This window comes from Dendropsophus ebraccatus, chromosome 10 (assembly GCF_027789765.1).
Source record: "Dendropsophus ebraccatus isolate aDenEbr1 chromosome 10, aDenEbr1.pat, whole genome shotgun sequence".
Classification (NCBI taxonomy): Eukaryota; Metazoa; Chordata; class Amphibia; order Anura; family Hylidae; genus Dendropsophus; species Dendropsophus ebraccatus.
Genome location: NC_091463.1, coordinates 9,506,702 through 9,524,244, shown reverse-complemented (window position 1 = coordinate 9,524,244; position 17,543 = coordinate 9,506,702). Strand labels below are relative to the sequence as shown.

At 50.1% G+C, this 17,543-nt stretch overlaps 2 protein-coding genes across 2 annotated transcripts in view; one reads left to right on the top strand and one right to left on the bottom strand.

Annotated features, from left to right (window-relative positions):
• Positions 1-349: 349 nt before the first annotated feature.
• On the bottom strand, positions 350-14,321 carry PRPF4 (pre-mRNA splicing tri-snRNP complex factor PRPF4). The gene is made up of 14 exons (XM_069986393.1): positions 14,238-14,321; positions 12,753-12,920; positions 11,758-11,944; positions 10,624-10,711; positions 9,924-10,003; positions 8,756-8,849; positions 8,179-8,273; positions 7,589-7,647; positions 7,161-7,284; positions 3,330-3,419; positions 3,127-3,249; positions 2,475-2,582; positions 2,191-2,309; positions 350-760 (listed from the first exon to the last, which is right to left on the bottom strand). The coding sequence occupies exons 2-14, from the start codon at positions 12,910-12,912 to the stop codon at positions 567-569; spliced, it is 1,521 nt and encodes a 506-aa protein (XP_069842494.1). The 5' UTR covers positions 12,913-12,920; positions 14,238-14,321; the 3' UTR covers positions 350-566.
• CDC26 (cell division cycle 26) overlaps positions 14,302-17,543 on the top strand; it is a 7,229-nt gene continuing 3,987 nt past the window's right edge. Inside the window, exons 1-2 of the mRNA XM_069986399.1 lie at positions 14,302-14,356; positions 17,361-17,449. Of these exons, the coding sequence (XP_069842500.1) occupies positions 17,369-17,449 (81 nt within the window). The 5' untranslated portion in view covers positions 14,302-14,356; positions 17,361-17,368. The remainder of the gene's footprint in view (positions 14,357-17,360; positions 17,450-17,543) is intronic.

The following is a 17,543-nucleotide window of genomic DNA, read 5'->3' as shown; positions in this document are numbered from 1 at the left end:
AATAGGAGGAGATGGCGCACTATTATTACAATCCTTGAAGGGGGTGTCCAGTAGAAGAAAAACATGGCTGCTTACTTCCAGAAATAGCACCCCACCTGTTCAGGGATTGTGTTTGGCTTTATTGAAGTGGATGGGATGGGGATGTTTATCTAGGATTAGAAATCATAGCTGCTTTCCTCCAGAGACAGCGCCTCCCGTGTCCTCAGGGTGTGTGTGGCATTACATCTCCACTTCAAGTGAGAAGCCAAGTGTGGAGCTGTGTTTGTCTAATCGTGGAAACCCGTCTTTATATTGTACCCTATAACATTAGACATTTCCAGCTGCCAGAAAGAGACGGATCGGCCTCAACTAGGAAATAAGAATTTATTTAGTTAAAAAAAAAAAATAAAGATAAAAAAGTAAACACTTTCCGTATTGTGCTCTCATATCCAGGACTGCAGCAGTCTCCATCCTATTGTGGAACTAAAACCCCCAGCATGTCCTGGGTAGTTGTAGTTGCACAGCACTTACAGAGCAAAGTTCTAGATCGCATGACCTTTCTGCTCAATGTTCATTGGTTTAAATCTTTATTCCGCCATCCAAAGCTTAAACGTTCTGTCGTAGGAGCAGGTGGCGATGAGTTCTCCGTCCGAGGATATGTCCACTCCCATCACTTTCCCCTCGTGACCAGCGAGCGTCTTCAGAGGAGACCACAGCGGGTGGGTCCACACTTTGGCCGTGTTGTCGTAGGCTCCGGTCAGCAGGTATTGTCCATTGGTGGCTGTAAGGAGGGGGAACAAAGATGATGAGTGACGCTACAACCGCTAAGAGCTCAGGGTGGGAAGTCCTCTACATAATGATAGAATTCTGTCCGCCCGCAGACACCACCACTGGAAGCTTATGTAGAGATTTATAGAGCTCCCCCTAGAGGCGGCTGCCTGCAGCCAGAATATCATTATTTGACTTATGAAGGGGTTTGGAGCACAGACCAATGTATAAAGATGGCGGACACATATATACCCTCTGTAGGAAACGATGCCCAATGTTCTGTAGTATATATATCAGGGATGGGGATCCTTCGGCCCTTCAGCTGTTGCAAAACTACAATTTCTATCATGCCTGGGTAGCTAAAGCTTTGGCTGTCCAGGCATGATGGGAATTGTAGTTTTGCAACAGCTGGAGGACCGAAGGTTCCCCATCCCTGATCTATGGGCTGACCATAGACAAGGCATCCTGTATACAAACAAGATGGATATAGAGCAGTGTTCTTCAACCTGTAGCAAAACTACAACACAAAGCATGCCCTGACAGATGGGAGTTGTAGGTCTGCAGCAGCAGAGAACACTGGTGGAGATAGAGACTGTGCACCATTGTCTTGCCTGTTGGTAGCCCGTACATATGACAGAACAGGACCCATCTATAAACCACAGCGTGGGGATCATGTCTCCATCATGTTTACACCTTATAGTGCAAGGAAAGAGAAAAGAAAAGAGACTTTAATATTTAAGGAAACTCTTTGGAGCATTTGGCTCATGTTATGTTATTGTTGGAAGTGCTCCCTACACAGGACAATAGCTGTGCAGTGTGGGGGCAGACTACAGGCGCTGTATACCGTGTACACGGCCGCTGGATACGGTGAGTCACGGCACAGGCTGCAGGACACAGCTCCTCTATTGTGCTGCCAGATAGAGGGAAAGAAATGAGCCATTATACTAGGTGATTGCTGTATGTATAGAAATATTTTTTCTCTTAAATTTTTTGTTCTGTGCAGAACTTTCCCCTCAGATTGGAAATGGCAATTTATGTGGCTGCTATGGTGGAGAGGTGATCTTTTATCACAGTCCAAAAGTGTCATGGAGGTGTGGCCACAATGCCCGCTCCCTTCTTGATTGACAGCTGAGGCGCTGCCCTGGCCACGCCTCTAGACACTTCCCTTGAAGCTGCACTACCGAGAGATCCTTAGGAGAATGTGATGACATTATGGGGCTGGTCCCATACACAGATACCAGAGCTTGTATTGCAGACAAGCCATAGATTCCATATATAATGAAGGCTGTAGAAGATTTGCTGTTCCCGAAATGTTCCAGAACTCCAACTCCAGCCATTCCTTGCTGACCTCCACCAGGACATGATGGGAGTTACAGCGATGTGCGGAGTGCTGCCCTATAACAAACTCCCCTCAGCTGCGCAGGATTCGGTGTGTGTACTCACGCTGAAACTTCACTGCGCTGATCAGGTTCTGGTGCGCCGGGATGGTGTAGATGCAGCGCCGCTGCCGGAGGTCCCAGACTTTACAGGTGTTGTCCCCGCTGCCGGTGGCAATGTGAAACCTAAAAAGTAACGTGATCAGTAACTCTGCTGCTGCAGCGGATAGAGACAGGAAAATCCCAAACGGACAAGCAGCAGAGGGATCAGCTCTTATTCGGGGCTTCCTGATAATCCAGAGTCTGCTGGACATTTAACCCACGACCCCTGGGTGCCCCCAACCATCTTACCCATTAGGAGAGAAATTAACGCTGTAGATTTCCTTGAGGTGGCCTTCCAGAAACATAATGCAGCGACCAGTGCGCAAATCCCACACTCGCCCAAAGGCGTCCAGACCTCTGTAAGGAGAAAACACATTGTGTCATGTGAGTCAGAAGATGCATGCCCCATAACCCCCAGCACTGATACCATCATGGCTGCACCATCCTCTACAGGAGTGGCCTGTAGCCTGTGGCTCTATAGCTGCTCTGCCTGCTCAGTGTTATAGTCTCACAACAGCCAGAGAGTCCCAGATCCTGAGCATTATAAAGCACTGGAGAGCAGACTGAGGTGCCGCTATACAGTGCGCCTTTCCCAAACGCACCCCCACCCCTCCTGACTATACCCCCTACAATGATGGGCTGTAAGGGGGCAGGTAGAGGATGTCTTCCCTATAGGCTCCAGTACACTATGTCTGTGATGGGCTGTATATTATATTATATTATCTGGACTGTTTAGGGCACAGGAGTCAACCCTGCCGCCCCCTCCAAATGTTGCAAAACTACAATTCCCATCATGCTTTGGTTCAGCTGTGCAGACATGATGGGGATTGTAGTACTGGACAGCTGGAGGGCGGCAGGTTTGACTCCTGTAGTTTAATGATAACATATTGCTTCCTCTTACCCAGTACCAGCGAGGGAGCCGTCTGTGTGGAAGGAGAGGTCATACACCCCTTTACTGTGACCCTCCTGATGCAGAATCTCCTCCTGCGCCTCCAGATCCCACAGACGCCAAGACCTGTCATAGCTGAAGAGACACAAAGGGGAGTCAGTAACCTCTAAGTCTAGGACCGCTACCATATACTCAATGCATCATGTGATACGTACCATGTGGTACCCAGGAAACGCCCAGATGGATGCCATGTTACTCGAGCCACCCTCACCGTGTGTCCTTCAATGTCTGCAACGGGTTCATCACTGCAAGAAAAGACATAAAAGACAGTGATCGCTGAGGAGAGCTGGGATCTCCATACATGTCTGAGTATGCCTTATTTAAAGGGTTTCTCTACGATTAGAAGAAAAACACCTACTTACCTACTAAAACAGCACCACCCCTTTTCTCAGGTTGTGAGTGGTATTACAATTCAGCTCCATTCACTTCAATGGAACTGATCTGCAATACCGCATCCAAACTGAGGACAGGAGAGGCGCTGTTTCTGGAAGGGGCCATGTTTTTCTTATCCTGAATAACCCCATTAAGGAGGGAGTCCACCTTCTAGAACCAAGCACCATCGATGGGTCAATAAATGGCCCCTTTCCTCTCCTGTCTCTAGGTTGGAGAGCTGACTCGTGACAGATGCTTATAAGATCAGAGTGTAAGCCGAGTGATGCCGCTGATCTGTGCGCTGTATTCCCCCGTCTGGAGGATTGTGCACCCTACAGGGGATCAGCGGCGGCTCATGTGACTGTAGGGTCTGCAGGCTGGGGGTGATCTCATCTGGTCCCTGCGGGGATCACTCACCAGGACAACGGTCCCCGTCCCCAGTGCTGCCTCTAATGGCTTCTCCAGGGACTGAGACTTATGAGAGGCAAGAAAGCTACTAATAAGGAAGATAATGAGAGCGGGGGCCGCCATCCGCACAGAGCGCACGCTGCTCTCCAGGAAGGGGGGGATGAAGGCAGATTATCTCCTGCTATTAATATCAGATCACCTGAGCCCCTGGCTGTTACAGAGAACTCGCTCCCCTCTTATCACTGTGTACAGACGTCCAGAGAGGCTGCGCAGTGACCGGGTGAGCAGGAGATGGACGCTCCCTTCCTTTTGTCTCCTGAGGAGCAGCTGGCATCTCCACACCGGTACAGAGGAAGCTTATTGTCTCTGGGATTAACTGTTTCATCAGAGCGGCCACATCACCTGCAGAGGGCGCCATGTGGGGTCAATGCAGGACAAGCTCAACAGCGGCATCTCAGGAGACGGCACAGGAGGAGGCGGGCAACGACGGCACAGGAGGAGGCGGGCAACGACGGCACAGGAGGAGGCGGGCAACGACGGCACAGGAGGAGGCGGGCAACGACGGCACAGGAGGAGGCGGGCAACGACGGCACAGGAGGAGGCGGGCAACGACGGCACAGGAGGAGGCGGGCAACGACGGCACAGGAGGAGGCGGGCAACGACGGCACAGGAGGAGGCGGGCAACGACGGCACAGGAGGAGGCGGGCAACGACGGCACAGGAGGAGGCGGGCAACGACGGCACAGGAGGAGGCGGGCAACGACGGCACAGGAGGAGGCGGGCAACGACGGCACAGGAGGAGGCGGGCAACGGCGGCACAGGAGGAGGCGGGCAACGGCGGCACAGGAGGAGGCGAGCAACGGCGGCACAGGAGGAGGCGGGCAACGGCGGCACAGGAGGAGGCGAGCAACGGCGGCACAGGAGGAGGCGGGCAACGGCGGCACAGGAGGAGGCGGGCAACGGCGGCACAGGAGGAGGCGGGCAACGGCGGCACAGGAGGAGGCGGGCAACGGCGGCACAGGAGGAGGCGAGCAACGACGGCACAGGAGGAGGCGGGCAACGGCGGCACAGGAGGAGCAGAGCGGCGGCACAGGAGGAGGAGAGCGGCGGCACAGGAGGAGGAGAGCGGCGGCACAGGAGGAGGAGAGCGGCGGCAGAGGAGGAGAGCGGCGGTACAGGAGGAGGAGAGCTACGGCAGAGGATGAGGCAAGCGGCGGCACAGGAGGAGAGCGGCGGCACAGGAGGGGGGGGGGGGCGGCACAGGAGGGGGGGGGGGGCGGCGCAGGAGGCGAGCGGCAATCTACAGGGGTCAAATAAGAGACACACAGTGATGGTACTGGAAAGGTCCCGATCTATAGGGGCCAGGGGAGACACGTGGGACAAGAGGGGAGCCCATTCCTTTACAGTCAAAACATCAAGGGGGTCTTTATAGAAACCTCAAAACACAGCTCCGGAGAAAAGCCCCCTCAATCAGGGTCACATAGGAGATGGCAGAAGAGCACTGGAGAGGAACCTACTCTATGGGGGCCAGATAGTACATGGGAACAATCCACTCTATAGGGGGTCACACAAGAGACATATGGGATCAGCCCTATATGAGCCATAGATGGGTAACACAGGGGTACCACAAGAGAAGGGCCCCCTATATAAGAGAAGCAAGGGGAGAAACACAAGGACAATGCAAGAGACCCCACAATATTGGGATCAGACAGAAAACGTGAATGGGGATCCAACCTGAACATGTGATATATCTTGGCTTTGGCCCAGGGAAGCCTTCCCCACCACATAACACAGGAGCCAAAACCCTGGTCCTGCTAGAGAGGCCAAGATGGCTGCCGCCCCCTACCCAATGACGGCAGGACACCTAGGAGTCGGTGCTTTTGTAACTCACTTTAACACCTTGAAAAATAGAAGTAAAGTCACAGCCACAAGATTGTGAACTAATCCCTAGAGGCCCATCCTATACCCAGGGCAGATGAGAGTGTTACATGACCCCCGGGAGCCTCGCTTATACAACGCCTCTCAGGATAGTTACAGGCAGGACAGAAAGGAAGAAGATAGGAGCAACAAAACACGCCGGATCCAAGACAAGCTCTGGATTCATGGAACGCTCGCGTTATCAGTGTGGGATGAGGAGCTCACCAACTTTCTAGTAGATTTTGTTTCAATTCTTCAGACTTCAAGGTTCCTGCCCTGCTTGCATTCAGCGAAGGGAGAGATTCTTGTTTACAAGCATAGACCAAAAAATGATGTCCAACAAAGATGGACGAAAGTGTATGAGACCGCTCCATCTGTATCAGGTGCCTGGGCTCAAGTGTATTTCCATTCACTGACAGCAAACACAGAAAACAATACACGACCTGAAGACACAAAGTCTACCAGAAAGTTACAGACCTGTTATACAGCGATGAAGCTTTACTGGTATTCCTGGTATAGGGTCTGAAGGAGCGACAGGCTCTCTCTCTTTGTTCTTCTATGAATGTGTAATGCTCCGCCCCCTCAGGCCCTGCACTCCTCATTACACAGTGTATAAGTTCTAAGTGACATGTCAATTCTTTCGGCAGAATGCGGAATCCGCCCGTGCATAGAATAGTGTCTATGGCACGGGCGGAGATGCGCACTGCCGTGTATGGGTACGAGCGACGGAACCTGCTGCAGGTCATACGCGGGAATTCCGTAGTGTGCATGCATCGTCAAGGAGGAGTCCGACCAACATGGATTTGGCTGCAAGCAGGGGGTGGGTCGGCCATAATAAAGAAGCTCTACTTACCTTGTGTCTCCGCAGAGCTGCCTTACTGCTCCTGGACCCCCACTGCCTCCTGGATCTGCTGCTCCAGCGGTGCCACGAGCTGATGGTTTGCCTGCTCAGTCAGTGACTAGGAGGGAACACTGTTGTAGTCACTGACTGGCTGAGTGGGCAATCTATCAGCTGGGTGGGGTATTTTCCCCTGGGTCGTGATGGCAACAGAACCCGGGGAAAGATTTCTGGTGGGGATCCAGGAGCCTGTGACGTGGTGCTGCGGTGGCACAGGGAAAGTAGAGCGTCTTTATTATGTACACTACCCTTACCCCCCCCCCCCCAGCCAAGTTTTCATTTTGGCTGGAGTTCCCCTTTAATACTACTACCCCCAAGATGTAGGGTACCTCCAGCGTCCTCCCCACGATGCATGCTGGGTGCGGGAGCAGGATGGTTCACGCTATTCTCACCTCTCAAGGTTCCACAATTTGACGGAACCGTCTGCGGCGCAGGAGGCCAGATTCACGTCCTTCTCATCCAGTGACAGTGTGGACTTGGGGTGAAACACTATGGCTCCTACATTCGTGTTGTGTCCTGGAGAAATAAAAAATCCCATATAAAAATTACACCGGCAGTGAATGTCTCCTACACACCCTCTACCACAGGGGTAGGGAACCTTGGCTCGCCAGCTGTGGCAAAACTACAACTCCCATCATACTAAAGCTTTGGCTGTCCAGGCATGATGGGAGTTGTAGTTTTGCCACAGCTGGAGAGCCAAGGATCCCTACCCCTGCTCTAACACTTTGTGTGGAGAACTACAACTCCCAGCACGGTGGCCGTTGAGGAGCCAGAGGTTGGAGGTGACCGATGATCTCACATAACGTGACTTGGAGTTTACCTCTTAATGTCCGGATAAGTTCACAGTCTGGAATTGACCACAGCTTACAGAGTCCGCTCCTGGGAGGAGAAATCCAAGATCATCAATGTGACTCATATCAGGCATGGCCGTGTAGTCTATAGAAGCTGCAGCCGGCCGTGCTGTACACATGCAGCCATCTATTCTTGAAGGGGTAGTTCATTACAAAAAAAAAAAAAAAATCTTTCAAATCAACTGGGGCTAGAAAAAAAACAGAGATTTGTAATTTACGTCAATTTAAAAATCTCCAGTCTACCAGTACTTATCAGCTGCTGTATGTCCTGCAGGAAGTGGTGTCTGGCACAGTGCTCTCTGCTGCCACCTCTGTCCGTGTCAGGAACTGATGAGAGCAGCAGCAAATCCCTATAGAAAACCTCTCCTGCTCCTGACATGGACAGAGGTGGCAGCAGAGAGCACTGTGACAGACACCACTTCCTGTAGGACATACAGCAGCTGATAAGTACTGGAAGACTTGAGATTTTTAAACAGAAGTAAATTACAAATCTATATAACTTTCTGAAACCAGTTTTTTTTTTAGTAAACTTCCCCTTTAAAGTAACAGTCTGACTTACCAGCACGCCGTAGCCAAGAGTTTGGAGTTCGGACTGAAGTGACAGAAGGACAGAGGGCGATCGTCTCCGATCTGACTACAGAAGTTATTCAAGGACTGCGGAGTGAGAAAAGATGGTTAGCTGTGGTAAGACGCTGCCAATGCCCCCCCCCCCCCCACGGGATGGAGACAAAACATCAAACCCGATCGCCATTTTCCTATAATTCTTATATATTAATAAAGTTTATACAGTGAAATCTTTCTGCCAGTGAACGGGTGTGAACTTATCTCCACCCTGACCTTGTCCAGTGGAGGGTCTTGGTACAGTGGGTCACTGCAGGTCACACTAAGCACGGCAGCTCCTGACTCCTGACCCATAGTTCTTATGCTGCTACACTGTAACAAATCCTCCACAGTGGACAAGTTCAGGTTTTTAGCATCTCAATGAATTTCATTTGCTGACAGCAAGCAGAGATGGCGAAGGAAAGTATATTAACCCATAAGCTGCACAACGTATGAAATCAGAATGTTCAATGGCGACGCCCTGGAGCATTCCAGTCACAACATGGCCGCCCACAGGTGAGTGATAGCCTACTCACTCGCAGAGATTTGTGAAGATCCTGTTTCTGGGACGTCCTGGTGGATTCTGGGATCTGCCTGTATTCCCGGGCATTTTCCAGACGCTGCATCGCTCTACAGAAGACGGGGATATAGGGGATCAGTCATGTATATATTATAGAAGACGGGGATATAGGGGATCAGTCATGTATATATTATAGAAGAGGAGGATATAGGGGATCAGTCATGTATATATTATAGAAGAGGAGGATATAGGGGATCAGTCATGTATATATTATAGAAGAGGAGGATATAGGGGATCAGTCATGTATATATTATAGAAGAGGAGGATATAGGGGATCAGTCATGTATATATTATAGAAGAGGAGGATATAGGGGATCAGTCATGTATATATTATAGAAGAGGAGGATATAGGGGATCAGTCACATATATTATGTTATAGAAGAGGAGGATACAGGGGATCAGTCATGTATATTATAGAAGAGGAGGATATAGGGGATCAGTCACATATATTATGTTATAGAAGACAAGGATATAGGGGATCAGTCAGGTATATATTATAGAAGACGAGGATATAGGGGATCAGTCATGTACTGTATGTGTTATATATTATAGAAGAGGAGGATATAGGGGATCAGTCACATATATTATGTTATAGAAGACGAGGATATAGGGGATCATTCATGTATATATTATGTTATAGAAGAGGAGGATATAGGGGATCATTCATGTATGTGTTATATATTATAGAAGAGGAGGATATAGGGGATCAGTCACGTATATATTATGTTATAGAAGAGGAGGATATAGGGGATCATTCATGTATGTGTTATATATTATAGAAGAGGAGGATATAGGGGATCAGTCACGTATATATTATGTTATAGAAGAGGAGGATATAGGGGATCATTCATGTATGTGTTATATATTATAGAAGAGGAGGATATAGGGGATCAGTCACATATATAGTATATGTTATAATATATACATGATTGATCCCCTATATCTTCGTCTTCTATAATATATACATGGTTAAACCCCTAAATCCTCGTCTCATATATGTTATAGGAGAAGAGGTGGATATAGGGCAGGGATGGGGAACCTTTGTTTCTCCAGCTGTTGCAAAAGCTTCTCTTTTGCTGTGCAGGCATAACAGTCTGTATCCCTCCTGCCAGGAGATTACATACCGGGGTAAAGAATAGCGAGCGATCCACAGTCTGGCGGTTTTCAGTGAGTTGGGTCCCTCATGATACCAGGTGTGTTGGTACTGGAAAAATAATAGCAACTACTGTTAGCTGGACCCAGTGCTGCCCAAAAGCTTCTTATTCTGCTGCTGGGGTCACTGTGTTTACATTACTGATCCTGAGTCACATCCTGTATTATACTCCACAGCTGCACTCACTATTCTGCTGGTGGGGTCACTGTGTACATACATTACACTACTGATCCTGAGTTACATCCTGTATTATACTCCAGAGCTGCACTCACTATTCTGCTGGTGGGGTCACTGTGTACATACATTACATTACTGATCCTGTACGGATTCTGAGTTACACCCTGTATTATACTCCAGAGCTGCACTCACTATTCTGCTGGATGCCAATATAACAGACTGTAAAAAGACACTGCCCCCTATTAATGCCTCCATACACATTACAGAGCAGCGAGTTTGGTGGAGCTGGTCGCTTATCCCATGAGGAGAGATGGCGGTGATGAGGCGGAGGAGGAGGTTGGGCACCTATATAGGGCGCAGAGCATTTTATTTCCTAGAATACAAGTCACCAGAGTCAGACACTGAACAAGCAGGTGATGCTGTGGCGGCAGCTCTGGAGTGTAATACAAGGAAAGGGAAGTGTGGATAAGGCCCTGTGTAAACCTATCCTGTACCTCCTCACTTGACGTCTTGGCCTTCTCCTCTTCCTTCTTGGTCTTCTTCAGGGCGTCTGTGCCAACTACTGAGAGAACATTTCGTAACCTGTAAAGAATAAGATGATTTATAACTAAGCTTACATAAGGGACCCATCCATCTTCTATCCACAGTCTCCAGGTTCTCTGCTTTGTGTCAGTGATTTTGGGACATTCCCATCATGAAGCTGGATGCAGCCTAATGGTCCTTTTACACGGAACGATTTATCGTTCGTTTTTGCTCAATAACGATCGAATTTGAACGATAATCGTACGTGTAAACGCAGCAAAGGATCAAACGACGAGCGAGAAAACGTTCATTTTGATCTTTCAACATGTTCTCAAATTATCGCTGGTCGTTCGCAAAAAATTCGCAGATCGTTCCGTGTAAACAGTCTTTCAATGATTTCATAACGAATTTTCCGTATGATGTATCGTTCCGTCTAAACGCTGATCGTTATAAAAAAAAACATTGTTCGGTCAAAATCGTTAATCGTGCGAATTATCGTTCCACAAGGCCGTATCCTCCAGGACCCCCTGGGGCGGCATCCATCTTCTTCAGCCTCAAATATTAAAATGCTGACAGACTGGACTCGAGCGTGCTGGGGTTGTGCTCACCTCGAAATACCAGACAATGGGGCTCGGATACGCAGGACATATCAGAATGGGATTATTCACAGACAGCAAGCAGAGGTGCAAGAAAAAGATTTTTCTTTTAAACCAACTGGTGTCAGCTGCTGTATGTCCTGCAGGAAGTGGTGTATTCTCTCCAGCCTGACACAGTGCTCTCTTCTGCCACCTCTGTCCATGTCAGGAACTGTCCAGAGCAGCAGCAAATCTCCATAGAAAACCTCTCCTGCTCTGGACAGTTCCTGACATGGACAGTGGTGGCAGCAGAGAGCACTGTGTCAGACTGGAGAGAATACACCACTTCCTGCTGGGCATGCAGCAGCTGATGAGTACTGGTAGACTGGACATTTTTAATAAAAGTAAATACCAAATCTCTGGCACTTTCTGGGACCAGTTGGTTTGAAAGAAAAAAAAAAAATTGGTGAACAATCCCTTTAAGATAGGCAAGAATTTTTTAAAAAATAGGGTTCCTGCTGAAGGTCTCACCTCTCTCTCCGCTCCGCCGGCCCCTCTCCGAACAGAGTGATGGGCTCCCCGAGGGCCCGCAGACAGGCCTTTACCTCCGAGTCATCCGTGGACACATTGATTTGTCGCGCTCGCTTCCTGCGCTCAAACTCAGCGAGAACCTCCGCCTGCCGCTCACTGATGTGTTCTTCAAGGTCGAATGACTCTCCTGCGGTGGGGGGAAAGAGAAGCTTCAGAGATGGCAGAATTAAAGGGCCACTCCACACTGATGGCTGAATTAAAGGGCCACTCCTTTAATGTTTCCAAAATCTCTGCTTGATGTCAGTGAACAGGAACATGAGCACTTGCGTTCCCAGCCTAGACAATGCTCTGTGAGCTGCACAGATCTCTTCGTATCTGCCTGCCCTTTTTGTTACAACATATCAGTATCGATTCAAAGTATCAGCCTGAGAACGCTCACAGAGCATTGTATTCTTCACCCTGAGAAACAAGCAGAAGCAGGATAGCAATGTATCATCTGGATGCTCCGAGTACATGGCTGTTTGTGGTGTTGGATATTGCTGTATTGGGCGTTGTGACGGACGGTATCTGCCGGGCAGCGGGCAGGTTCCTTATGATATATGCTCAGTAGTGTTGTGTCTACCGTCTTGTTAGTCTGACAATATCTGCTTTGTTTTGCTTCGTTCCATCACACCTACTATATTAGCGCCCCTGTGTGTGGTGTTTTCGTCTTTTTCTAGAGCGTTGTATATAATATGTCTGTACGGACTTTAGCCCTCTGGATGTAAATAGTAAGGATTCCTTTCAATGACAGCAAGCAAAGATCCTGAAAACAGAGAAGAGTCTATTGGTCGGTGAGAGACTGACTAATTTGTATCTCTACCCGGGGTGAACCTGTTGCCTAACTACACTTCCCATCATGCCTGAGGATCCTTAGACTATGCAGACATGATGGGGGTTGTAGTTGTCACCCCTGGGATCAGTAGTCTGGTATCCGGGTGAGGTGGCTCCGTCACCTCCTCCGATGTTGATGTTCCCGGCCTCTATTCCGGCCTTCACCGCAGCCCTCCCCAGCGACGCTTCTCCCTTAGAGATTCGCTCCTTCTCTTTATCCGCCAAACTGCCATAGAAAATCCGAGACTTCTTCACCACCGGGGGACCCTCATCATCCGACATGGCTGCGTCTGTGGAGGAAGACGATATAATACAAGTACTGAGGGGGGCAGCCAGCCATTGTCCCACATGGATACATTATAATACATGGAATGGGGATCCAGCTTTCCCAGGTGACAGAATGGCAGATCTGCACTGGTATCTGGTGAGGCCTCAGTCACACAGAGCACTGTCCTCAGATCAGCCCTGATACCTCAGTCACACAGAGCACTGTCCCCTGATACCTCAGTCACACAGAGCACTGTCCCCTGATACCTCAGTCACACAGAGCACTGTCCCCTGATACCTCAGTCACACAGAGCACTGTCCCCTGATACCTCAGTCACACAGAGCACTGTCCCCTGATACCTCAGTCACACAGAGCACTGTCCCCTGATCCCTCAGTCACACAGAGCACTGTCCCCTGATCCCTCAGTCACACAGAGCACTGTCCCCTGATACCTCAGTCACACAGAGCACTGTCCCCTGATACCTCAGTCACACAGAGCACTGTCCCCTGATACCTCAGTCACACAGAGCACTGTCCCCTGATACCTCAGTCACACAGAGCACTGTCTCCTGATACCTCAGTCACACAGAGCACTGTCTCCTGATACCTGTCACACAGAGCACTGTCCCCTGATACCTCAGTCACACAGAGCACTGTCCCCTGATACCTCAGTCACACAGAGCACTGTCTCCTGATACCTGTCACACAGAGCACTGTCCCCTGATACCTCAGTCACACAGAGCACTGTCCCCTGATACCTCAGTCACACAGAGCACTGTCCCCTGATACCTCAGTCACACAGAGCACTGTCCCCTGATCCCTCAGTCACACAGAGCACTGTCCCCTGATCCCTCAGTCACACAGAGCACTGTCCCCTGATCCCTCAGTCACACAGAGCACTGTCCCCTGATCCCTCAGTCACACAGAGCACTGTCCCCTGATACCTCAGCCACACAGAGCACTGTCCCCTGATACCTCAGTCACACAGAGCACTGTCCCCTTATACCTCAGTCACACAGAGCACTGTCCCCTTATACCTCAGTCACACAGAGCACTGTCCCCTGATCCCTCAGTCACACAGAGCACTGTCCCCTGATCCCTCAGTCACACAGAGCACTGTCCCCTGCCCCACTGTCCTCATATTTCCGGGGTCACAGCACATATGTACGGCCATTCATTCTCTATAGCCATGTCCTCCAAACTGTGACAACACTACAACTCCCATCATGCACCGACATCCTGGGAGTCACAGGCTGAGCACACCGGACTACAGGACACATTGTAAATAGGGGGGGGGGCAGAAACCGGCAATAAGAACCGGAGAAACAGCGGAGATTACCTGATACACGGCTCCGAGCGGCGGCTGCACGTTACACCAACTGCTTCCGGGTCAGCTGAGCGGAAGTGACGACATAACAGGACGTGTAGGGAAAGGGCGGAAGAGGCGCGAGTGAGGAGGTAACCGGGCTGTGCTGAGATACACGGGATAGGCTTAGATACATGGCTCAGCAGTGTATCACACACGAGAGGCTTAGATACTGTGGCTGAGCATGCCACATTAGAGGCTTACATAAGTGGTTCTGCAGAGAGTATCACACGATAGGCTTAGATACATGGTGGACTCATATACAGGGCTCAGTGGAGAGTATTACACATGGTAGGCTTAGATACTTTGGCTAAGCAGGCAGTATCACACATACTGCACTTACATACACAGCTTTCATATAATAGGTTTACATACATGGCTTAGTATCACAGGTAATATGCTTAGATACGCTGGCTCAGCAGGCGGTATCACACAGGATATGCTTAGATCCTCTGGCTCAGCAGGCGGTATCACACAGGATATGCTTAGATCCTCTGGCTCAGCAGGCGGTATCACACAGGATATGCTTAGATACTCTGGCTCAGCAGGCGGTATCACACAGGATATGCTTAGATCCTCTGGCTCAGCAGGCGGTATCACACAGGTTATGCTTAGATACTCTGGCTCAGCAGGCGGTATCACACAGGTTATGCTTAGATACTCTGGCTCAGCAAGCGGTATCACACAGGTTATGCTTAGATACTCTGGCTCAGCAAGCGGTATCACACAGGTTATGCTTAGATACTCTGGCTCAGCAGGCGGTATCACACAGGTTATGCTTAGATACTCTGGCTCAGCAGGCGGTATCACACAGGATATGCTTAGATACTCTGGCTCAGCAGGCGGTATCACAGGTAATATGCTTAGATACTCTGGCTCAGCAGGCGGTATCACACAGGATATGCTTAGATACTCTGGCTCAGCAGGCGGTATCACACAGGATATGCTTAGATACTCTGGCTCAGCAGGCGGTATCACAGGTAATATGCTTAGATACTCTGGCTCAGCAGGCGGTATCACGCAGGATATGCTTAGATACTCTGGCTCAGCAGGTGGTATCACACAGGATATGCTTAGATACTCTGGCTCAGCAGGCGGTATCACACAGGATATGCTTAGATACTCTGGCTCAGCAGGTGGTATCACACAGGATATGCTTAGATACTCTGGCTCAGCAGGCGGTATCACAGGTAATATGCTTAGATACTCTGGCTCAGCAGGCGGTATCACACAGGATATGCTTAGATACTCTGGCTCAGCAGGCGGTATCACACAGGATATGCTTAGATACTCTGGCTCAGCAGGCGGTATCACAGGTAATATGCTTAGATACTCTGGCTCAGCAGGCGGTATCACGCAGGATATGCTTAGATACTCTGGCTCAGCAGGTGGTATCACACAGGATATGCTTAGATACTCTGGCTCAGCAGGCGGTATCACACAGGATATGCTTAGATACTCTGGCTCAGCAGGTGGTATCACACAGGATATGCTTAGATACTCTTGCTCAGCAGGCGGTATCACACAGGATATGCTTAGATACTCTGGCTCAGCAGGTGGTATCACACATGATATGCTTAGATACTCTGGCTCAGCAGGCGGTATCACACATGATATGCTTAGATACTCTGGCTCAGCAGGCGGTATCACACAGGATATGCTTATATACTCTGGCTCAGCAGGCGGTATCACACAGGATATGCTTAGATACTCTTGCTCAGCAGGCGGTATCACACAGGATATGCTTAGATACTCTGGCTCAGCAGGCGGTATCACACAGGATATGCTTATATACTCTGGCTCAGCAGGTGGTATCACACAGGATATGCTTATATACTCTGGCTCAGCAGGCGGTATCACACAGGATATGCTTAGATACTCTTGCTCAGCAGGCGGTATCACACAGGATATGCTTAGATACTCTGGCTCAGCAGGCGGTATCACACAGGATATGCTTAGATACTCTGGCTCAGCAGGTGGTATCACACATGATAGGGCTCTTGCTGACACTTGTTGCTGTCTGGATGACGTGTCATGTATAGTAACATCTGGATGAGGGGTCACAGGTCGCTGCCGTATAGTAACATCCGGATGAGGGGTCACAGGCCGCTGCCGTATAGTAACATCTGGATGAGGGGTCACAGGCCGCTGCCGTATAGTAACATCCGGATGAGGGGTCACAGGCCGCTGCCGTATAGTAACATCCGGATGAGGGCCGGATGAGGGGTCACAGGCCGCTGCCGTATAGTAACATCCGGATGAGGGGGTCACAGGCCGCTGCTGTATAGTAACATCTGAATGAGGGGTCACAGGTCGCTGCCGTATAGTAACATCTGGATGAGGGGTCACAGGCCGCTGCCGTATAGTAACATCTGAATGAGGGGTCACAGGCCGCTGCCGTATAGTAACATCTGAATGAGGGGTCACAGGCTGCTGCCGTATAGTAACATCTGGATGAGGGGGTCACAGGCCGCTGCTGTATAGTAACATCTGAATGAGGGGGTCACAGGCCGCTGCTGTATAGTAACATCTGGATGAGGGGTCACAGGCCACTGCCGTATAGTAACATCTGGATGAGGGGTCACAGGCCGCTGCCGTATAGTAACATCTGGATGAGGGGTCACTGGCCGCTGCCGTATAGTAACATCTGGATGAGGGGTCACAGGCCGCTGCTGTATAGTAACATCTGGCTGAGGGGTCACAGGCCGCTGCCGTATAGTAACATCCAGATGAGGGGTCACAGGCCGCTGCCGTATAGTAACATCTGGATGAGGGGTCACAGGCCGCTGCCGTATAGTAACATCTGGATGAGGGGTCACAGGTCGCTGCCGTATAGTAACATCTGGATGAGGGGTCACAGGCCGCTGCCGTATAGTAACATCTGGATGAGGGGTCACAGGCCGCTGCCGTATAGTAACATCTGGATGAGGGGTCACAGGCCGCTGCCGTATAGTAACATCTGGATGAGGGGTCACAGGCTGCTGCCGTATAGTAACATCTGGATGAGGGGTCACAGGCCGCTGCTGTATAGTAACATCTGGCTGAGGGGTCACAGGCCGCTGCCGTATAATAACACCTCCTCTTCCTTCTTTGTAGTCCATAAGATGCTGCGCAGGAAGCCGACCCGCCTGGAGCTGAAGCTGGACGACATTGAGGAGTTTGAGAGCATCCGGAAGGATTTGGAGGTGAGAAAATCCCTAACTACTCCCCCCTCTGTCCAGCGCTCATGTATGATGGATAATACCTGATTGCCTACAGGACAGGTGCCCATGGCCCTCC